This window comes from Pseudophryne corroboree, chromosome 1 (assembly GCF_028390025.1).
Source record: "Pseudophryne corroboree isolate aPseCor3 chromosome 1, aPseCor3.hap2, whole genome shotgun sequence".
In the NCBI taxonomy this organism is placed as follows: domain Eukaryota; kingdom Metazoa; phylum Chordata; class Amphibia; order Anura; family Myobatrachidae; genus Pseudophryne; species Pseudophryne corroboree.
The window spans coordinates 527,753,914-527,778,472 of NC_086444.1; the positions used below are offsets into that span (position 1 = coordinate 527,753,914).

The following is a 24,559-nucleotide window of genomic DNA, read 5'->3' on the forward strand; positions in this document are numbered from 1 at the left end:
GATGCCAGCAGCATAGCACACTAAGAGCAATCCAGCACAGATTTCCACATATGTCAAAAACCCAGAGCGGGCTCAAAAAAGCACCTTGTTGCCAGTTAAAACATTCAAAGTCCGCCGGTGGAACGCACGCTGGACTCCTGGAACGCACCAGACTTCCGGTCAGGTGCGCGTCACTTCCTGTGTCTGATCATATAGACCCGGTGGAACGCACGCGCGGGCTGTGAAGCGCATCGCGCTTCCTATCCAGCCAGCGTCACTACCTTTATGTAATACACTATCTAATCAGCGTTGCTAGGTAACGGTCCGGCCGGCAATAAACATGAACGATGTCACTCCACAAGTCAATAGCATACCCAAAATATAAACAAATACTGGACTACCCTCCACAATCTCATTCACAGTGCCGAACAAAGCTACCAATGTTCAAAGACATGGAAATCATCACTAGGCTATCTAGTCCATAACCACACCACATATATACCAAACCTCCTCCATTACTTATATAATAAGGCTATAAAGGCACCTGCCAACCTCATAGTTGATATCTTTTAAGAGAAATAAGTGGGATACTGTCGAACTAGACTACCAGAAGCATTCAGTCTACAGATGGCTCTCTGGGGGGAGCCTTGACACCTTTCGACCCAATCGTCCTTATAGAACTAGGGGGCGTGGTGGTAGATTTGATGGTACTTTTAAACATAAATCATATTCTTCTTCTGACTCCGATTTTGCCGATACTTTGCCACCCTCTGGGACATCATCATCGTCCTCTTTTTTAGGCCCAGACACAAGATCCAAATTAGAGAAGGGTACGTGAGGCCCCACTCGCGGCGGGGAGGGGGGGGCACAAAAAATCAAAAAAGTCAGGGAAGGAGCAGGAAGGGGTCAAAAACTTAATATTTAACCTTTCCGATCATTAGCTTACTGAAGCTGAAACATATTTACTCACTAAAGGTTTGTCCTTTGTACCGACCAACAAATTTAATTCGTTTGAGTGGTCTGTTGAACATTACAAAATGGGTAGACAACTTAGGCTACGTGAATTCTTTGATAACCATCCTGATAGGTCAGGATTTAACCGTAAAGAAACTGTTTCTACTGTATCCAAGGTATTTCGGAATCCAAGTAATTATGATCCGGTTTCCAACAATGCTGATTCTGATGTGACACAAGTAACACCCAAAGATGATAGGCACTATTCGAATCTTTCTAGCAATGAATGGGTGGCCTTAGGAGGCCTAAGGAACAATAATAATCTTGTTATACGGAACGCCGACAAGGGCGGGTCAGTAGTACTGCAGAATTTCGCTGACTATGATAAGGAGATCTGTTCACAATTGGCTGATAAAGATACCTATGAATCTGTTGAGTTCAATCCTATTCCGGGTATTAAGAAGGAGGTTGATTCTGTACTTAGTTCAGCCTTTCAACATAACTGGATTAATGAGGATGTGTACAACTATCTTACTGTTAAATTTCCAGTGTGTCCGATAATTTATACCCTCCCGAAAATCCATAAATCGTTGACTAAGCCGCCTGGACGCCCCATTATTTCAGCGTGGTGCTCCCTTTTGCAACCATTGGCGATTTTTGTGGATCATTTTTTGCAACTGTGTGTAAAGAACACGAGGAGCTATTTACATGATACCAATGACTTTCTTGGAGGTATAAGTGCTCTGGACAATATCTCCTCTGATTGTTTGTTGGCGACTCTTGACGTCAGCTCATTGTATACGGTGATCCCTCATGAAGAAGGTTTAGCGGCAGTACGTGAAGCATTGTTGAAAGGGCCTTATGAAGGGCCCCCCATTGAGTTTTTGCTGGATTTGATTCGTTTAGTGCTGTCTCTTAACCATTTTCAATATCAGGGCAGATATTTTATGCAGCGTACTGGGACAGCGATGGGGTCAAATTTGGCCCCGGGGTTCGCTAATTTATATATGGCAAAGTACGAGAATGAATTTATTGTTCCAGTTTGCGCTGATCAGCTAGTATATTACAAAAGATTTATAGATGATCTTTTCATGATTTGGAAAGGCACAACAACTTCATTTTATGCTATGGTTGACGCACTCAATGGTTTGAACACCCCTATTAGATTCACTGCTAGCATTCGTAACAACACGATTAACTTTTTGGATGTCACTGTTTTCATTAAGCCCCCCCATTTGGAGTTTACCTTGTACCGTAACCAACTGACAGGAATATGCTGCTGTGGTCTACGAGCCATCACCCGGATAAACTAAAATCCAATTTACCAGTCTCACAATTTCTTCGGGTTCTGAGGAACGATTCTGACGCTGAAAGAACTGAGTGTCAATTACAGGAGTGTGCTGAGAGATTCTTGGGCCGTGGATATAAGAAAAATGATGTCTTGAGGTGCCTTGCGAAGGCACGTAGAATCTATTCTGTGGGCGAGAATTCATCTAAACAAGCCAGTGAGTCTAGTCGTCTGATTTTTAAAACCAGCTGCAACACCAGACTAAGGTCAGTGCAAAAGTCGGCCGATTGTCTGTTCTGATCCAAGATTTAAATCTCTCGGACCGATGCCTCCCCTATTTAGTATACGACGGGGTCAGAACCTGAAAGACATACTACTAAGACCGACGATGAAGCCTGGCCCAGTGGACCGTACTCGATGGCTTGATAAACGCCCTGGTTGTTTTAAGTGCCTCCAATGCACTACATGCAGATCCATGGTTACGGGACAATTCTTCAACCACCCACTGTATGGGACAAAGATAAAACTAAGACATCATCTGGTATGCACTATGGATCATGTTGTTTATTATCTGGTTTGCCCATGCGGGAAAATTTATATTGGCAAGACGGTCCGGACGTTCCGTGAAAGAATGAATCCGCACCGGTCGTCCAGCCATCTGGCATATTCTACAGGCAAGACTGATAAACCAGTTGCTGCACATTTCCTGCAACATAAACATCAACCCTCTACCCTGCCTTCCATGATGATCGACTGGGTTCCCCCTTTGCCTAGGGGAGGTGATAGGGATAAGGTGCTGTTAAAGAGAGAAGCATATTGGATTCATTTCTTGGGGACATCATCACCAAAGGGCTTAAATGAACAGAACCCGTTACACATGTTTCTATGATGGTTGTTCAGATTGTTCCTCTGACTAGCCGTAATTTTCATATTTTCATGTTTTTTGGTAACCCCTAGTTTAACTAGGGTTTATGTATAATTCTTTTCTCTTTTTCATTTTTTCACTTTTTTGGTTTTTGACAGTGCTGGGGTGTTCTGACCATTGTAGTGTGTCGGCTGTCATATCCTCTGATCCATGTTTTTGTTTTTTTGTTTTAATTCATGTATTGATGTGATTTATTCACAATAATGTGCACTGTACATATATTTTTTGTGCACTTGATATGTGTTCTATGTTTAGTGTTAATTTAATTAGCATAATACTTTCATGTTTGTGACCATTGTCCTGATAGGGCCATATATACCACGCTTGTGGATTACTGGGTTGCTATAGAAGGCTTTGATTATGATTCCGTGATATAAGCAGCAAAGCACATAGAGTAGTTTGGTTCAGGTATTATACACTAGTTGCTAGCATCAAGGAGTACTGTCTGCAGGTGGGTCGATTATATGTATGAGGTTGGCAGGTACCTTTTATAGCCTTATTATATAAGTAATAGAGGCGGTTTGGTATATATGTGTGGTTATGGACTAGATAGCCTAGTGATGATTTCCATGTCTTTGAACATTGGTAGCTTTGTTCGGCACTGTGAATGTGATTGTGGAGGGTAGTCCAGTATTTGTTTATATTTTGGGTATGCTATTGACTTGTGGAGTGACATTGTTCATGTTTATTGCCGGCCGGACCGTTACCTAGCAACGCTGATTAGATAGTGTATTACATAAAGGTAGTGACGCTGGCTGGATAGGAAGCGCGATGCGCTTCACAGCCCGCGCGTGCGTTCTTCCGGGTCTATATGATCAGACACAGGAAGTGACGCGCACCTAACCGGAAGTCTGGTGCGTTCCAGGAGTCCGGCGTGCGTTCCACCGGCGGACTTTGAATGTTTTAACTGGCAACAAGGTGCTTTTTTGAGCCCGCTCTGGGTTTTTGACATATGTGGAAATCTGTGCTGGATTGCTTTTAGTGTGCTATGCTGCTGGCATCTTTAACCCTATAGATTGATAACTTTTGGAGTTAATTGGTGAGTGAGGGGGTGTGACCACATTGAGGGTATATATGGCCCATGCATTTAGATCAGTGCAAGGGAGATGGCATCTGGTAATCTGGTCTTGAAAGAGGCTCTGTGGTGAGCCGAAACGTTGACCATGACCTTGTGAGTATGTGCTGGTGACATTAAAGGCTCGTTTTTGTACTTTTGAAGAAGTCTGGTGAGTGCATCCTTATTTCTTGAATATATATATATATATATATATATATATATATATATATATACACACACACACACACACACACACACACACACACACACACACACACACACACACACACCTATTCCAAAGTGCTTTGCAGAGAATATTTTGGCAGTCACATAATTTAGTGATCGTTAAGGATCGGATGGTAACAGTGGCGTCAGAAGAGAGGTGCATCCCGAACCCGAGTGTCACCCTCGGAGGAGGTGTCACAAAAACACCGGTTTCTTCACAGTGACAGGAGCCAGGTGCTGCAGTGTAACATGCTCCTGTTATAGAGGTGGAGCCAACACTGCATAGAGCCCAGTCACCAGGGGCAGCCAGCATCTCCAGGGATGCTGGGCATGCCTCCCAGAGTAATGAAACCGGGCGCTGCCTGAGAAGCCTTTCTAAGTAGGCCATGCTCACTCCCCCCGTTATTTCCCTTGATGCCACACCCTCTCCGTGATTTTTTCGGGCGCTCGGGGTTGCCGCACCGGCTGTCACCAGTGCAAGTGACGCCTCTTCATGGTAAGACTGCTTAATTTGAAAATGGTGGCAACCTATTATGGCAGAATCCTCAGGATCCTCAGTGCGGGACTTTAGGGTGAAATAAATGCAGAGAGCATTCTGGGAATGACTTTGCCTATAGCCGTTCCTATGCTCCTGAGTGGTGATATAAGGCCAATTGTCAGGATAGGCAGAAGGCAGCATGTTCTCTTGATCTTTTTAGTGGCTTATTAATATACAGCCTGTATCAAATCTACATCCAATAGAAGGCATTATAAATGTATTTCTACATTTCCAATTTTACAAATAAAGTTTAAGTGAGGAATTCAATTATGGGCAAAGGGTGCAAATTGTAGTTGCAGCTGCGTTTAACGCCAGCAGCAGCACAGCACCTAGCACCCTTCGCCCAACTGAGGGAGCAGCAGTTTTGCGAGATGAAGGCTGCTTAAAGTGCGGATACTGCTGCACTGATTCAGCCCAGTGCGATCATCCACCCATAACTGAATTTCCCCCTAAGAGCTAAATGACGTTTTCGTGTGAGGTTTTTTTTTTTTAGATTTATTTTGATATTTTTACAATATGTTTGGTGACTGCTTCTGGGAGCAAACCATGTTGGAGTTCTACTTTATATCAGGCTGAACGGTTAAAATTAAGCTTGTTGCCCATTAGGCCTGGCATATAAATTATACATAATAGTTAAACTGTAAAACCAGCAATTAAGATTGTTGCCCATTAGGCCTGGCATATAAATTATATATAATAGTTAAGCTGTAAAACCAGCAAGTTGCAAAACAACCAAGGTGCAGAGCACATTCCTTATTGGCTCTTTCTGCCTGAATTGTGTTCTAAATTTCTGACAAAAAGTGTGATTTGCCAACCAGAATGGTGTAGTTTGTGAGTGAGTAGAAGTGTAACAGTAGGAAAGAGGAATTGGGCTGAGTATAGGAGTTCCATGAATGGTTTTTTAGTTAATGGGTATACTAGTCCTCCTAAATTTACGAAGCAATAGAAACATTAAATTTCATTTGCGCAATTATATTAAATAAGTTAGATAAATGGATGTTCAGTTTTAGGGGTGTTTCTTTCTTTGCCAAATGGTGCACAGCTGTTTTCCCTCCCCATCTAATAAAGGAAAACCTGATGTCCCAATACTATCCTGAGTCATCTAAGCCAATGGTTCCCAAACGTGGTCCTCAAGGCACTGCAACAGTCCAGATTTTAAGGATATCTATGCTTAGGAACAGGTGACTTAATTAGTACCTCAGTTTAATTATACCACCTGGGCACAAGCAGAGATATCCCTAAAACCTGGACTGTAGAGGTGTCTTGAAGTCCGCATTTGGGAACCACTGATTTAAGAAATTAATGAGGATAAAATGAGCAGCATTTCAGAAGAAAAATTGTGAAACTTTATTTAAGAGTTTTTCTAAAGATGTTGGACTTCTGATGTCATGTTGTTGACGCTTTTGCCCAATGCACCTCTTAAGATTCTTCTGCTTATATACAAACCTAAGCACACTTCTAGTTTTCAAAAGTTTCTTCCAAGACGGGAGCAAAGCTGTGTGCTTTGGAGTGGGATGTAGTTAAATTGCCGGTCGTCGGGATCCTGGCGGTCAGGTACAGACGCCGAAATCCCGACCACTGACAATGCCGCCATGCTCACAGGGGCTGTTACCACTCATGGGTGTCCACGACTCCCATAGAGCGGGTATAGATCCTGTGGCGAGGGCAGTAAGCCCGCAAGGGGCTTTGTTGTACTCGCCCACCTCCTGGCGTCTGCATCCCATTCCCAATGCTTTGGAGTGGGCAGGCTCTAGGTTCATTATTTCAATACCAGTGGCAATTTGCAGTGGGTATCCAGTGCGCTTCTTAAATTTAAGTCCAAAGTTGGCTGTACAGTTTCTTATGGTAAGACTAATGCATGAAGATGTCTTGTAATCCAGAAGCCATGTAAATCTTCAGACATCTTGAAAAGCAGGACAGAACTAGCCACCGTGTAGGCTAATGAAAAGCATTACAATGTGGAAAAATGTGAATGAAAAAAAAATCACTAAAACACTCTCTATTTATATTTATTAATAGTTATTGTAATTAAAGAGAATGTTCAAAAGTTTGATTAACAAACCCTGCTAACAAGTGGAAGAGTGTTGGCAGTTAAGCACCACAATTGACATACAGTATGGGCTAATCGTGCAGAGTTGAACAGACACCTGCCAGTGGAGCGTGTTTTGCATCTTTGCACAGCACATGCTTCGGAACTCCATACACGCATCTGCACCTTGACAGAAGAAGTATATTTGGACTTAAGTAGGTGTTCTTATGTAAGGCAAGTCCTATAAGGATGTGTATGCAAGGTATAAAAAAGGAGAGTTGCAGTATTGAGTACAGTACTGTGCTGAACAATCTGAGGTATAGACTATTCCCTTGTTCTTGCACTGTTTTGTCAAACTTTGTGTCGCAAGGATGTGTTTAAAAACGAGAAGAAAACACTGAAACGGAACACTTTAACAATGCCAGACAGTATTAAGTAATGTAGTGATAGATCTGTATCTTTCATATTAAACCATATAAGGTCCCTTATGGAATGGCAAATTGTAAGAGACCATTCAAATCAGCTGTTGAAGGCTTGGAAACCTTTTTTGATCTTGCTGTTCTTGAGCCATACTTGTGGGCTGAGCTTACCTGCACATTTGAGATAAGCTGTTTTTAATTGGTTTTCTTGTCTGGGCATTACTGATTATACATTACAGATTTATCTTATATTGTAAATTATACGCAATGTGGTTTTCGCCGTGATTTCAGATTTGTTTTTTTTCTTGAGGTAAAAACTTACAGAGATCAAAGAGGGGTTTTCCCCAACAAAACTGATGGCAGATAAGCTTTTATTTAAATTATATAAAATATATGTAAATTTTTACGAACTCACACTTTATAAGTAAGAGCATAGATTGTTTTACGAATATACTAAACTATAGGGTGCCCTAGACATATATATGGAACTATTTATATTGACTATACATGTTGACAGCATAATGCTGACATGGTTGTTAAGTTATTTTTTTACTTTAAACATGATGCTTTACGATCATGTTTAATGGAGGAAGAGAAAAGCAGATGCACACTCCTAGCTCTAGGAACACTGATAGTAAGAATTATTTAGATAAACCCTGGAGTATACATGGAGTATAAGTGAAGTTCTCAGCACACATTTGCGCAAATAGGCAGGCCCGTGTACTGCGACCAGGTGACTTCATAACATGGGTCCCTAACATCTGTAATATAATTAGAGATGAGCGCCTGAAATTTTTCGGGTTTTGGTTTTGGGTTCGGTTCCGCGGCCGTGTTTTGGGTTCGAACGCGTTTTGGCAAAACCTCACCAAATTTTTTTTGTCGGATTCGGGTGTGTTTTGGATTCGGGTGTTTTTTTCAAAAAACACTAAAAAACAGCTTAAATCATAGAATTTGGGGGTCATTTTGATCCCAAAGTATTATTAACCTCAAAAACCATAATTTACACTCATTTTCAGTCTATTCTGAATACCTCACACCTCACAATATTATTTTTAGTCCTAAAATTTGCACCGAGGTCGCTGTGTGAGTAAGATAAGCGACCCTAGTGGCCGACACAAACACCGGGCCCATCTAGGAGTGGCACTGCAGTGTCACGCAGGATGTCCCTTCCAAAAAACCCTCCCCAAACAGCACATGACGCAAAGAAAAAAAGAGGCGCAATGAGGTAGCTGTGTGAGTAAGATTAGCGACCCTAGTGGCCGACACAAACACCGGGCCCATCTAGGAGTGGCACTGCAGTGTCACGCAGGATGGCCCTTCCAAAAAACCCTCCCCAAACAGCACATGACGCAAAGAAAAAAAGAGGTGCAATGAGGTAGCTGTGTGAGTAAGATTAGCGACCCTAGTGGCCGACACAAACACCGGGCCCATCTAGGAGTGGCACTGCAGTGTCACGCAGGATGTCCCTTCCAAAAAACCCTCCCCAAACAGCACATGACGCAAAGAAAAAAAGAGGCGCAATGAGGTAGCTGACTGTGTGAGTAAGATTAGCGACCCTAGTGGCCGACACAAACACCGGGCCCATTTAGGAGTGGCACTGCAGTGTCACGCAGGATGTCCCTTCCAAAAAACCCTCCCCAATCAGCACATGATGCAAAGAAAAAGGTTAGGTGGTATACAATTATGGACGGACTGCCTGCCGAGTGCAGACACAGAGGTAGCCACAGCCGTGAACTACCGTACTGTACTGTGTCTGCTGCTAATATAGACTGGTTGATAAAGAGATGTCGTAGTAGTATGTATGTATAAAGAAGAAAAAAAAACCACGGTTAGGTGGTATACAATTATGGACGGACTGCCTGCCGAGTGCAGACACAGAGGTAGCCACAGCCGTGAACTACCGTACTGTGTCTGCTGCGACTGGATGATAAATGATATAAAAAATATATATATATCACTACTGCAGCCGGACAGGTATATATTATATATTATATAATGACGGACCTGCTGGACACTGTCTGTCAGCAGAATGAGTTTTATTTTTATAGAATAAAAAAAAAAACCAACACACAAGTGAAGTCACACGACGAGTGTTTAACTTTTTCAGGCAATCACAATATAAGTATACTACTAACTATACTGGTGGTCAGTGTGGTCAGGTCACTGGTCAGTCACACTGGCAGTGGCACTCCTGCAGCAAAAGTGTGCACTGTTTAATTTTAATATAATATTATGTACTCCTGGCTCCTGCTATAACCTATAACTGGCACTGCAGTGCTCCCCAGTCTCCCCCACAATTATAAGCTGTGTGAGCTGAGCAGTCAGACAGATATATAATATATATAGATGATGCAGCACACTGGGCTGAGCCTGAGCAGTGCACACAGATATGGTATGTGACTGAGTCACTGTGTGTATCGCTTTTTTCAGGCAGAGAACGGATATATTAAATAAACTGCACTGTCTGGTGGTCACTCACTATATAATATTATGTACTCCTGGCTCCTGCTATAACCTATAACTGGCACTGCAGTGCTCCCCAGTCTCCCCCACAATTATAAGCTGTGTGAGCTGAGCAGTCAGACAGATATGTAATATATATAGATGATGCAGCACACTGGGCTGAGCCTGAGCAGTGCACACAGATATGGTATGTGACTGAGTCACTGTGTGTATCGCTTTTTTCAGGCAGAGAACGGATATATTAAATAAACTGCACTGTCTGGTGGTCACTCACTAGTAAACTCTCTGCACTTCTACAGTACTCCTCCTAGTCCTAAGCTCCAGTAAATCTCTCTCTCTTATAATCTAAATGGAGAGGACGCCAGCCACGTCCTCTCACTATCAATCTCAATGCACGTGTGAAAATGGCGGCGACGCGCGGCTCCTTATATAGAATCCGAGTCTCGCGAGAATCCGACAGCGTCATGATGACGTTCGGGCGCGCTCGGGTTAACCGAGCAAGGCGGGAGGATCCGAGTCTGCTCGGACCCGTGAAAAAAACCATGAAGTTCGGGCGGGTTCGGATTCAGAGAAACCGAACCCGCTCATCTCTAAATATAATCACATTATATAAAGTTATCAAGGTCTTACCTTCCAATAGTGCTCTTATCAAAGTGTGATCTAAAATGCAGGAACCTTGCTAATTAAACTTAATTAAAAGTTGTAATGCTGACAGGTTAAAATGCTGTCGACCACATTTATGTTTGTGTATTAATGGGTACGTGTGTGTGTGTGTATATGTATGTATATACAGTATGTGTGTGTGTATATATATATATATATATATAGATATGTATGTGTGTGTGTATGTATATATATATATATATATATATATATATGTATGTGTGTGTGTATATATATATATATATATATATATATATATATATAATTACACTGAATCGGCACTCACTGTCATAAATAATATAGCTCCAGTGCCCTCCGGAAATGATACATACAAAATGCTGTCCTGGCAAGCGGCGGCACTCAGAGTCTGATCTCAGTCGATTAAGGTGCAATAGTGCTTTTAATCAATCACCATGTACGACGTTTAGGGGCCACAACGCCCCTTCTTCAAGGTATCACCTTGAAGAAGGAGCGTTGTGGCCCCAAAATGTCGTACACCGTGATTGATTAAAAGCACTATTGCACCTTAATCGACTGAGATCAGACTCTGAGTGCCGCCGCTTGCCAGGACAGCATTTTGTGTGTATGTGTGTATATATATATATATATATATATATATATATATATATATTATAATATAATGTGTGTGTATATGTATGTATGTGTATATATATATATATATATATATATATATATATATATATATATATATATATTTATATTTATTCCACACTCATGCTTCCAAAGTAATTGCTGGTGTTGCATGCACATATGGAACAGGTCACCAGAACCAGTCCACTCCAGTATAGAGTCAGTAGAAACAGGAACACTTACCAGTCTTCATCACACAGTTTTTTTTATTGATCAGACCATCAGTAGTACAATAGTAGTATTAACTTTTCAGACCCATATGGGACCTTTGTCAAGAATATAAGAATATATTGAATATACCGATGCGTGGCTTGCGTGAACAATAACGGCCTAATGGACAATCGGATCAAAATTTGGATTGCACCTCCAGTGTGTAGAATTTAATAAACTACAAAAATGCTCCTCGGGTAACGCCAAGAACCATGGATTTATATTTACTTACTCAAATTTACATCTCTATAGATTTGCCAAATTTTTAACACTCATATTTACAACCGTGAAAATCAGAAACTCCCGTGCTAAGAACGGGTATACCAGCTAGTATGTAATAAAAGGAAAAAGCAACATAGGGGAGTATTCACTTCAAGTCGGAACTGCCGTCTTGTTGGAAAGACAGCAGTTTCCGACTTTAGGTCTGATAGCGTTCCGACCTATTCAACCGGGCTGCCGTTTTTTCCGACAGGTCAGCAATTCCGTCTGATCCACATGTTTTGTCAGATTCGCAGCCAAATCTGACAGGTTTTACCCCTGTTTCCGACCATGTCAATCCGACTGTAACACAAGTCGGATTGACATTGTCGAGAACGGCCAATACTGAAATGTTGGATCCTTTCTGTCGGAAAGGATCAGACATGAATTGAATACCCCCCATAGTGTGTATTTAAATACAGCAAGCATAGCATGAAGCAGCACTGTGTGCCTGCACTTTTAACAGCGTATTAGTCCCAGAATAAAGGTCCTTAACTTAGGGTAGTATATAGTATAAATACAATTTTATTTAGCAATGAGAGACCAATGGTAAAAAAACCAACACACGTACAAGATATAAGAAAAATATATGATCTTATCTGTCCATGGGGGAAGTCCAGGTACAGTAGTTCCAGCGCATTTCATCTTAGCAGTAATACTTTCCCATGATGAAGTCTTGCTGCTAAGACAAAACACGTTGGAACTACTGTACTTGGGCCGGTAAACACGCTTTATCTAGGCCACATGAAGATTAGGATAGTAGACTTATTGTAATAACTGAGAGCTGGTCTAACTTGTTCCATACGGTGTGAATTGCAAAATTATCATTAGTAAATTCTTTTTGAGTTAATGTTTGGTTACATCTACACTAAATGAAACCACAAAATTACTACATATGGAGCTGGGTGACGGGGTAGTGAAGAAATTTCACTCTCTCCGTCACCTCCCCTCTGCCGCTGGGTCGCCCGTCTGCCGTATCGGCCGTCGGGCAGCTCGGCGGAGGGTCGCTAGGTGTGTAGGACCCTTAACATTAGAGTGTATCGTTTATACTTTCTGTATTATATTCTGCTACAGTGCTTATCTGGCTCAACATTAATTATAACTTTTATCTAATAGATCATATTCAGTCACATTATTGGGATTCAACAGGACTGAGAAAGCCTATGGGTGTAGGCCTAAAGTTTAATTGTTGATCTGGGGCTACAAGATGCAAAACTAATGGATAGAATTTACCATCCACATTTCTGTTTTAAGTAATTTTCCTGTACCGTCATATGCTGTTTTAAATGTCATATTTAGAAATTGTATATAGGAAAACTGACCTTCCTTTTTTCCACTTTAATCATAGGACATTAATGAATGGAATATTTCTCGCTTAAACACCATCCTGGATGTTGTAGGAGAAGAATGTGGGATATCTATTGAAGGTGTCAATACTCCTTATCTCTACTTTGGCATGTGGAAAACTACATTTGCATGGCATACTGAAGATATGGATCTATACAGCATAAACTATCTACACTTTGGGGAGCCAAAGTCATGGTAAATTGTGTAAATGTTCTTCAAATACACTTATTGTTGTACAGTATGCTCATGAAAAGCAGCTGTCTTATTTAAGGATTTATTTAAGGATTTTCTTGCCTACTTTTGAAAACTAGTTTCAAGGAGATTATAGTTGGTAGTGCACGGCATTATTGAGTTAGCGTGTCGAGCTCCAACCAAAGGGCATGGCTAACTCCACCTATTGGTATATTTATTGCCACTCAGGGGTGTGTCCTGCAGTGGCAGGTGAAAGCTAAACCACTAAGCGCTGCATGCTGCCAAACATAGGCAGAGTTTACAAACTTGTAGGGAAATAAGATCTATACCACTCCACTACTAGAGGTTCTCAGTAAGGTTGCAGCCACATGGAAATTAAGGAGTCCAGTGTACCTTCAAATGAAATATAGGTGATAGGCATACTCTAAAGCTCAGAGCGGAAGACGTAGAATCCCAAAATTTGCAAAATCCACATGGTTAATAATCGCAAATAATTTTTCTCGCAATAAGGATTTAATCTTCAATCCATTCTATGATTATGGTATTAATAAATGTCTGTACGATGACCTCTCTGCGTTATCTCATTCCCACCACCAGCACCATGGGAGGAGAAGGCAGGCTAAGTGAGTCGCTGTCTTGCATTGCCTACCCACCACATCTATTGAAGTGGTAGGTGAGTCAGCAGGAGATGCGGCGCACAGCATGGCAGCCAGGAAGTCTTCTTTAATCAGGCAGCGCAGCTCTGCCTGTACAGAGTGTTGTGTGGTCAGGAAATGTGCTGCAGCTGGCATGAGGGGGGGTATATCCTGCCTGATTAGGGGTGCCTGATATTAGGCTGTGCACACAAGGCACCCAACATGTGCATGCATAATATGCATCTGGACTATAATTAGAGTGGATCTGTCTTTCATATTACTGCCTCCCTTTAAGAGCAGAGTATTGTTTATTATCACCAGGGCTCCAAGTGCGAGCATTAAACCCCCCCCCCCATAGACATAAAAAAAAAGTATTTTGTGCACGCTCCCAGCAAGGGGGCATGGCCTCACTAATATGTGCATGGCCTCGCATGAGAAGACTACCTTTACACTCCAGTTTTTTGACCCTGCAACAACAGACCTCAGCCACCACAGGAAAAAAACAAAACATTCCACCATATTAAGCCCCACACAGTAGTGCCCCTCTCACCATATTATGCCCCCTGTATCATATTATGCCACACACCGCAATGCCTGTGATACATTATGCCCTACAGTAAAGCTTCTAATTACTTTTAAATTACCTGCTCATTGCCAGGGGTCTCATGCGCTTGGTCTCATGCTCTGGGATGTGTGCTCGTTGCTAGGGGTTTCATGCTCTGGGATGCATGCTCATTGCCAAGAGTAATGCTCATTGCTAGGGATGTATACTTGTACTGCTATACTGCTCCTCCTCCTCCCTGTCCTCTAGTATTCCGAGGGAGCAGAGTTTTGTGGAATGACTCAGTTGCATTGTGAACACTAATGTCTCTGAGAATGGTTACTATCCCTGTGTATCCCAGTTTCTGTGATGGGGCACCAGAAAAAGCAGCCTCCAGCCAGCAAGGCAGCCCACAGCATCCTAAAAAGTACAGAATATCATAGATCATTACAGGCTAAGAGACATCCCCAGAATACTCACTGGATGTTTCTCTGGTTTCCCATCTCATATCAGGAGATGCAGAGTCGGCAGCGGGAGGATAGCATTTCACTGCATTACATACACACTTACTGATGCCGGCAGGGGGAGGAGCGGGGGCCATGTTGCAGCATGGCCCTCGTCTTCCCTCGTCTTAACTGTTCAGACGTGGGAAGGGGCATCCCACGCATCATCAACAATGTTGAGTGTACACACTAGACGAGATAGTAGAAGATATTGCTCAGAATGGACCTTCTATGCAATATATTTTACTTTCTCGTCTAGTGTGTATGAGGCTATAGGCATATCTATAATGTGTGCAAGGTCTCCAATGCACACAGGCCCCTGGGCCCAGGGGGGACCCACACTGCACACCCTGCACTCGTATAATTCTACTTACGAAGTACCGCAACAGTGACCAGCGGTGCAGACATACTGTAGATCACTGGAACAATGTGAAATAGAGAGGTACCCAGGAACAAGGCACGAAAGTCATATCCCGGAAACCTGCGCAGCGCAGTAGACTCTGGCATTTATTTATTATTCATTGACAGTTATTTATATAGTGCACACATATTCTGCAGCGCTTTACAGAGAATATTTGGCCTGCACATCATTCCCTGCCCCAGTGGAGCTTACAATCTATGGGCCTAATTTTGAAGCCCTTTGTTGAGTGCGCTCGCGCACCCAGTGAGATGTGAAAGCATCTCACTGGTCCGATCGCCTTTGCCTGATTGACAGGCAGAGGCGGTTGCGGGGTGGGGCATTAGAACGCGCTGGGGAGGGCACAGTCTGGACAACGCAGATGGCAGGTAGCTACTCGGTGGGTGCGAAAGCATCACCGCAGTGAGATGTTTTTGCATCTGTGTGTGTGTGTGTGTGTGTGTGTGTGTGGGGGGGGGGGTTTAGGTAGGGCCTGACATGCTGGGTGGACTAGCCCCCCGCATGTCAGAGAATCTGATCATAGATGTGCTAATTTTAGCACATCTACGATCAGCTCTGAATCACCCCCTATATTCCCTACCACGTGTACATGCACACACATTCATGCTAGGATTAATTTTGTTGGGATCCAGTTAACCTACCAGTTTTATGGGGATTGTGGGAGGGAGGAAACCGGAGTACCTGGAGGAAATCCACATAAGTATGGGGAGGATATACAAATTCTATACTGTTAGGACCATGGTGGGAATCGAACCTATGACCTCAGTGCTTTGAGGCAGTAATGCTAACCCAGTGCCATAACTAGGTGTGTGCTGGCAGTGCCTGGCACACAGCGCATGTGCACTGAGGGCGCAGGGCCGCCGGCAACACCTGCAGGTCCGCGCTGCTCAGTGTTTGTCTGCAGAAGTACTGTAGCTGCAGCAGCGGATCAGGACGCTGGATGAGATTGCTGTATGTCCGGTCCTGTGCCTCCTCCTCTCCCAGGCCGCCTATTGGTGCTGAAAGGGGGCGTGGCCATGGGTCCACGATTAGGCCACCCCCCCACCTTTGCTGTTTGGTCTGTCTGCGTCCATCTCTACTACTCTCCTGGAGGTAACAGCGGGTACCAGGGGAGGGGAGGGTTGTGTGTGTGTGGTGTGACTGGAGAGGACAGGCTGTGTGTGTGTGTAGTCACTGGATGGGACAAGCTGTGTGTGTGTAGGGACTGTCTGCCGTAATGTGTAAAAAGGGGGATGCTGTCTGCCGTTATGTGTAAAAAGGGGACGCTGTCTGCCGTTATGTATAAAAAGTGGATGCTGTCTGCCGTAATGTGTAATAAGAGAACGTTGGCTGCCGTAATGTGTAAAAATGGGGACTGACTGTCTTAATGTGTAAAAAAGGGGACTGGATGCCGTAATGTGTAAAAAGTGGGACTGGCTGCCGTAATGCGTGAAAAGGAGGAATGGCTGCCGTAATGTGTAAAAAGATGACTCTGCCTGCCGTAATGTGTAAAAAGATGACTCTGCCTGTCGTAATGTGTAAAAAGATGACTCTGCCTGCCGTAATGTGTAAAAAGATGACTCTGCCTGTCGTAATGTGTAAAAAGATGACTCTGCCTGTCGTAATGTGTAAAAAGGGGAATCTGTCTGCCATAATGTGCAAAAGAGTCTCTTCCTGGTGTAGTGGCACTACTGTGTGGCGTCATTTGAATAATAGAGACTACTGTGCAACATAATATGAATTTGTATTATTTTGTGGCCACACCCCTTCCCCATGAAGCCACACCCCTATATATTTTTTGTGTACCTACGGCGCGCACTACCCCTGTTTAGCATAGAAGGGGCGTTTCTTGCACACAGCGCTAAAATGGCTAGTTACGGCACTGTGCTAACCATTACACCGTCCATACTGCCCGGAGTCTACTTGCGTACAACCAGAGTCTACTCTCTGCCAGAGAGGAGGAGGCCTGCACACGGGCCCTCTCCTCTCTGTCAATCAGGCGGAGGCTATCGCACAAATGAGATGCCGTTCTCACAGTGTGCGCACGCGCAGTGCGGCTGCTGCACGTGTGCTCACTTAGCTGGGCTTCAGCCTGCGTACGCTGCTGCTGCAGCGACCAGGTCTGAATTAGGCCCTTTATTTGCCCCTGATGCAGGGTAAATAATGGCTGCTTGTGCATGTAGCCCACAAATGTTAGACAGCTTTATTTTTACATTGCATTTTAGATTTAAGCTTGGACAGGCATCTCTCATATCTAATGCTCTGCACTTGTTACATCTCTCCACCTGCAGGCGCAGTCTGCTCAGAGCGACAACTTTCAGGCTAGGGATGTGATGTGTACAATGGGCTACTGCCGTCTTCAGAGGGCAGTAGCTGCTGGAGCCGCTGGGACCAATATCAGGCATTCGTCACATTCCGGATATTGGTAAAACAGGCAGCATTGCATCCCCCCATAGAAACCTATGGAAATGCGGCTGTGGGGGGCAATGGAGGGATCGCAGAAGGTATCCTCCTTCTTACATTCAGGAGATACCTAATATTTGCGGCTAATTAGCCACAAATATAATTTGATAAATGGATCCCATAGCCTTGAATATGAATTGTTTCAATCATAATGCCTTCCTTGCTAGTAATCCCCACTCTCATATTTGTGTTGAACTGCAAAGGTAAGGTGGATATATATACACACATCTATGAGATGAATGAATGCTGTGCATATTATTCCTGAGTACAGTAAGCTATAAGTTCATTGGTAAAACGGTGCAAGAAATGTAACACACAGCAAAACCTAGCTTTTACCAAATATAATTAGTGTGTGTATATATATGTGTGTGTGTGTGTGTATATATATATATATATATATATAATTAGTTTTTTTATGCTTATTGATGTCTGTTTAACAAGAAGGCTAAGCTTTGAAATACTGTTTACACTTTTTTTATTTTTACGTTAAATGAAAAGACTTGCCTAAAGATTTATTGAACAGTCATTAGGGATGTCTCCAATCCATTATAGAATTGTCACTGCACTCAATACTTCCTGGACACAAACCAATACTTGGTGTTCCCTCCTTTCTACTCTGGCTGCAATAGTGAGTTACGGATGCTTTCTTTTCTTTCCTTTTTATACCAGTTTCCCTTGGTGCTTTTTCTTCACCTTTACCATACAATACAAGATTCGGATTCTCTTTCTCATTTGGCAGAGACACTACTTCTACAGTATGTTTAATCTATTGATTTCCCATCTGAAAAATTCAACTGATGAACACATGCATGAAAATACATTCCTGTAGGCGAATCTTTGTTTTCATTCAAGGGTAAAATTATTTTTAAATAGCTCAGCATAGTACTGTGCATCCCGCCTGCTGAGGGAACACATTTTGAGATGTGACATGTGCTGTTTGGTCTCGGGCGAGCTATCTATTTGTATATGTTTGAAAAACAAGAATACATTGGGTGATTTACATCATTATAATCGATGGAATAAGTAGAGAGCAAAAAATAAATAAATGAATACAGGACTGGGAACCTGTCACCAATTTTAAGGTGGTAGTATGGTACTACATGATTAATATGTACACAACGTTACTTCTATGCTACTTTCTTTTTGGTCTAATAAATTATGGCTTTAAAATATAAGGAATAAGGTATTGATCTACCTATACATATAAATGCCTGCATACAAAGTAACCTGTTATTTGTGTAGTTACATGGGTAAAAATGCTGACGCCGGGAATACACTATACAATTATCTAGGAGATTATCTGACAGATCTGGCTGGTTGGAATGAAAATCTCGTAATGATTGAGAGCAAATGACAATTTACATTGCTAATAAAAAAAGGAAAATGGACAAAACCTGTCGTCACGACTTTAGTCAATCTGCATGAACAACCGTTTTTGTACTTGTTTCAGTGTTTGGGAGCATATGGTCGATTGTCATTTGCTCTCATCCATTACCAGATTTTCATTCCAACCAGCCAGTTCTGGCAGATAATCTGCCAGATAATTTTATAGTGTATGCCCAGTTTAAGGAAAATGGGGTGTGCAGAGTTAAGATACTATGCTGGGACTTTAGAATGTTTTTCTAATCACTAAAGCGAGTAACAATGTAAAACGGTGATAGTAAATCCAGCAGTGCACATTGTGATACCATCTTCTTTTGCACTTGGGATTGGGGCCAGTACAGAAGAAAGGGATATTAAGGTAAGGCACCCACACTATGCAGGCAGGGTCGGATTAATAATGGGGCGGATGGAGCTGCAGCTCCAGGCCCACACCCCAAAATAGGCCCACTGCCTCTGCTGCAGCAAGACTTTGCTGTAATTAGGAAATTAAATCCTTTTACAGCAGTCTCCTAGGCCCTGCTGTCAGTGCCCCCTGCCACTCCGGCATTAACACCCCCCACTCTCCTGCCGCAGCGCCAGTATGACAACTGATGCTGCAGCCCATTTGTGATAGCGGCGCAGCGGAAGGCTTTCATAGCCCTCTCTGCGCCGCATACTCACTGAGACCCGGCGCCTTCTCCTCGCGCTTGATGTCACTTTCACATGGTGCCTCCCCGCCACCGGCAAGCCCAGGTCCCCGGACTCCACATCCCAGCACCTGACCTTCTGCCTGAAAGACCAGAGATGGAGAAGGAAAAGGCAGAGCCGGAGGTGATGTTTGGACGCAGCACAGATTTTGCAGGTGAGTGCTCCGGTGCAAACTTGGGGTGGTGGGCACACATAGTAACAAGCCCCCACCCCAACCCAGTGATGTACATGTGCTCAGGGTGTCACCACTTCTGCGCCGGTCACATCCACCAGGACCTCCATAGTTTATGGGGCAGGATCCATTCATCTTTCTGTTCACTATTGTCTCTGCTCCCAGAGTCCACCCCCTCCACTACTACTTCCTCTCCTCCCTCAACTTCCTCATTGGGGACTTGTGTCAGGCACACAGCCCAAGAAAAATACTGCATCTCTAAATCTCTATATTCCAGTCTCTCTATACCCTCCTTACCGTGTCTCTCTATGCCCTCCCCACCGGCCCGCATCTCTATACCCTCCCTACCGCCCCGTCTCTCTGTCACCCCTATCGCACCGCGTCTCTCTATGTCCTCCCTACCGCCCCGCGTCTCTATGCTCTCCCTACCGCACCTCGTCTCTCTATGCCTTCCCTACTGCCCCGCATCTCTATACACTTCCTACCACACCGCATCTCTATGCCCTCCCTACCACACCGTGTCTCTCTATGCCCTTCCTACTGGCCCTCGTCTCTATGCTCTCCCTAATGCCCCACATCTCTCTATGCCCTCCCTACCGCCCCACTTCTCTATGCCCTCCCTATTGCCTCGTCTCTATGCCCTCCCTACAGCCCGTGTCTCTATGCCCTCACTACCACCCTGCGTCTCTATGCCTTCCCTAACGCTCCGCATCTCTATACCCTTCCTGCTGCCCCACTCTCTATGCTGTCCATGCCGCCCCGCGTCTCTATGCCCTCCCTACCACCCCGCGTCTCTCTATGCCCTCTCTACCGCCCCTCATTTCTATGCCCTCCCTACCGCCCCTCATTTCTATGCCCTCCCTACCGCCCCACATCTCTCTATGCCCTCTACCTCCCCACGTCTTTAAGTCCTCCCTACCGCCTCGCGTCTCTATGCCCTCCCTACCGCCCCACGTCTCTATGCCCTCCCTACCGCCCCACGTCTCTATGCCCTCCCTACCGCCCCGCGTCTCTATGCCCTCCCTACCGCCCCCGCGTCTCTATGCCCTCCCTACCGCCCCCGTGTCTATGCCCTCCCTACTGCCCCGCGTCTCTATGCCCTCCCTACCGCCCCGCGTCTCTATGCCATCCCTACCACCTCGCATCTCTCTATGCCCTCTGTACCGCCCCGCATCTCTATGCCATCACTACCACCCCACATCTCTCTATGCCCTCCCTACCGCCGCATGTTTCTATACCCTCCCTACCACCCCGCATCTCTCTATGCCCCCCTACTGCCCCACATCTCTATGCCCTCCCTACCGCCCCGCGTGCAGGGACGTGCGGTGAGCTAAAAGGCTAAGGAGGCACTAGCTAGCACCAGAGCCAGATTTACTCACAAAATATGAACCAAAGAGTACATCTGGGCATTATACACAGGTGCAGCAGTATAAACTCCTGGAAATTTGGTGAGTTTTGATCTCAGATGCGCAGAAAAGATAGACAGGTGAGGCACTGCCTCACCTGCCATAGACTTTTTACTCCAGAGTTTTGGCTATAAAAATGATTAGAATAATGCAAAGAAGATATTTCAAACATATTCATTATATTTCTCTGACGTCCTAGTGGATGCTGGGAACTCCGTAAGGACCATGGGGAATAGCGGCTCCGCAGGAGACTGGGCACAAAAGTAAAGCTTTAGGACTACCTGGTGTGCACTGGCTCCTCCCCCTATGACCCTCCTCCAAGCCTCAGTTAGATTTTTGTGCCCGGCCGAGAAGGGTGCACACTAGGGGCTCTCCTGAGCTTCTTAGTGAAAGTTTAGTTTTAGGTTTTTTATTTTCAGTGAGACCTGCTGGCAACAGGCTCACTGCATCGAGGGACTAAGGGGAGAAGAAGTGAACTCACCTGCTTGCAGAGTGGATTGGGCTTCTTAGGCTACTGGACACCATTAGCTCCAGAGGGACCGAACACAGGCCTAGCCTCGGAGTCCGGTCCCAGAGCCGCGCCGCCGGCCCCCTTACAGAGCCAGAAGCAAGAAGAGGTCCGGAAAATCGGCGGCAGAAGACATCCTGTCTTCACCAAGGTAGCGCACAGCACTGCAGCTGTGCGCCATTGCTCCTCAGCACACTTCACACTCCGGTCACTGAGGGTGCAGGGCGCTAGGGGGGGGCGCCCTGAGCAGCAATAAAAACACCTTGGCTGGCGAAAATACATCACATATAGCCCCCAGGGCTATATGGATGAATTTTAACCCCTGCCAGATTCCACAGAAAAACGGGAGAAAAGGCCGCCGAGAAGGGGGCGGAGCCTATCTCCTCAGCACACTGGCGCCATTTTCTCTCACAGCTCCGTTGGAGGGAAGCTCCCTGGCTCTCCCCTGCAGTTACTACACTACAGAAAGGGGTTAAAAAAGAGAGGGGGGCACTAATTAGGCGCAGTATAACAATACAGCAGCTATAAGGGGAAAAAACACTTATATAAGGTTATCCCTGTATATATATATATATATAGCGCTCTGGTGTGTGCTGGCATACTCTCCCTCTGTCTCCCCAAAGGGCTAGTGGGGTCCTGTCCTCTATCAGAGCATTCCCTGTGTGTGTGCTGTGTGTCGGTACATTGTGTCGACATGTATGAGGAGGAAAATGATGTGGAGGCGGAGCAATTGCCTGTAACAGAGATGTCACCCCCTAGCAGTGCCAGATTAAGGTCCACATAGGCCTGGAGCTGAAATTGCTGAAGGGCCTATTGTGTGCCACCAGAGGGTGTTACCAGTTTTGCGGCAGTGTCATTATGTCATATGTGCTCCCCTATGTCCATATGTTCCTATGCCTGTGTATTTGGCTATGGGGCCGATTTATCACCATCCACATCTGACGACGCGTATGTAGTGTGATAATGTCGGCCAAATTCGCAATTCAATAATTGAGTACATCGCATGCACATGCACCTCCGCCCATCACTACCGCCACTGGGATCCACCCCCTCGTCGCACCTACCCCCGAGCAACATGTCCGTATGTGCCCCTGACTGTATGTGCTTCTGTATGTCTGTATGTGCATATGCATATATGTGCCCCTTTATGGGTTGGGTACGGGATTCAACCGTGAGGATGCCGGTGGTCAGAATACCAACAGTGGCATCCCAACAGTCAGAATCCCAACACTTCTTGGTATGTAAACTAATTCAACCCCTTACTTTCTCCCTAACCCTCCCTCAGCCTAACCCTAACTCTCCCCACATGCAGCCTAACCCTAACCCTATCTGGCATACTTACATTAGGGAAAGGGGAGAGAGAGAAGGGGGGAAGGGGCACAGAGAGCACGAGAAGTGTAAGAGTGAGAGAGAGAAAGGGGTAGACAGAGAGAAAGAAGGGTGGGTGACACACCCACACACAGAGAAAGGGGGAGACAAAAGAGAGAGAGAGGGTGGGAGACAAAGAAATAGAAGAAATATAATAGAAGGGGAGAGAGAGAGAAGGGGAGACAGAGTGAGAGAGAGAAGAGTGGGAGACAGAGAGCGAGAGCAAGCGAGAAGGGAGAGGGGGATGAGAGAGAAAGATCGAAAGGTGAGTGAGAGCAAGAAGGGGGGAGACAGAGAGTGAGAGGAGGAAGAGAGAGAGAGAAGGGGGGAGAGATAGAGAAAAGGGGGGGAGAGAAGGGGGGAGAGAGAGAGGGATAGAGAGAGAGAAGGGGGAGAGAGAGAGAGAGAGAGAAGGGGGAGAGAGAGAGACAGAAAAGGGGGGAGAGAGAGAGAAGGGGAGGGAGAGAAGAGAGAGAGAGAGAAGGGGGGAGACAGGGAGAGCGTATGAGGAGACAGAGAGAAGGACAAGGGGGAAACAGAGAGATAAGGAAGGAGACAGAGAGAGAAAGAAGGGGGGAGACAGAGAGAGATGAGAGAAAGGGGGAAATGGAGAGAGAGAGAGAAGGGGAGATGGAGTGAAAGAGAGGAGTGGGAGACAGAGAGCGAGAGCAAGCGAGAAGGGAGAGGGGGGGAGAGAGAGAGAAAGAAAGATCGAAAGGTGAGAGAGAAAGCGGAGAGAGTGAGAGGAGGAAGAGAGAGTGAGAGGAGGAAGAGAGAGTGAGAGGAGGAAGAGAGAGTGAGAGGAGGAAGAGAGAGAAGAGGAGAGAGAGAGAGAGAGAAGGGGAGAGAGAAGGGGAGAGAGAAGGGAGAGAGAGAGAGAGAGAGAATGAGGAGAGAAAGAGAAGGACAAGGGGGAGACAGAGAGAAGGAGGGAAGGGGGAGAAAGAGAGATAAGGAAGGAGACAGAGAGAGAAAGATGGGGGGAGATAGAGAGAGATGATGGAAAGGGGGGAAATGGGGAGAGAGAGAGAGAGAGAGAGAGAGAGGGAGAGAGAGAGAGAGAAGATTGGAAACAGAAAGTGAGAAGGGGGACACAGTAAGATAGAAGGGAGAGAGAGAGAGAGAGAGAAAGAGGGGAGAGAGAGGGAGAGAGAGAAGGGTGGGTGGGAGAGAGAGGGAGGGGCAGAAGGGGAGAGGCATAGAGAGGGAGGGAGAGAGAGGGAGGGGCAGAAGGGGTGAGGCATAGAGAGAGAGTGAGTGAAGGGGGAGACAGAGCGAGAGGAGGGATACAGAGAGAG

The 24,559-nt window shown here is 45.0% G+C and overlaps 1 protein-coding gene across 1 annotated transcript in view; it reads left to right on the forward strand.

The window, feature by feature from the left end:
• KDM4C (lysine demethylase 4C) overlaps positions 1-24,559 on the forward strand; it is a 961,089-nt gene that overhangs the window by 211,851 nt on the left and 724,679 nt on the right. The window contains exon 5 of the mRNA XM_063913998.1: positions 13,008-13,201. Coding sequence (XP_063770068.1) covers positions 13,008-13,201 — 194 coding nt within the window. The remainder of the gene's footprint in view (positions 1-13,007; positions 13,202-24,559) is intronic.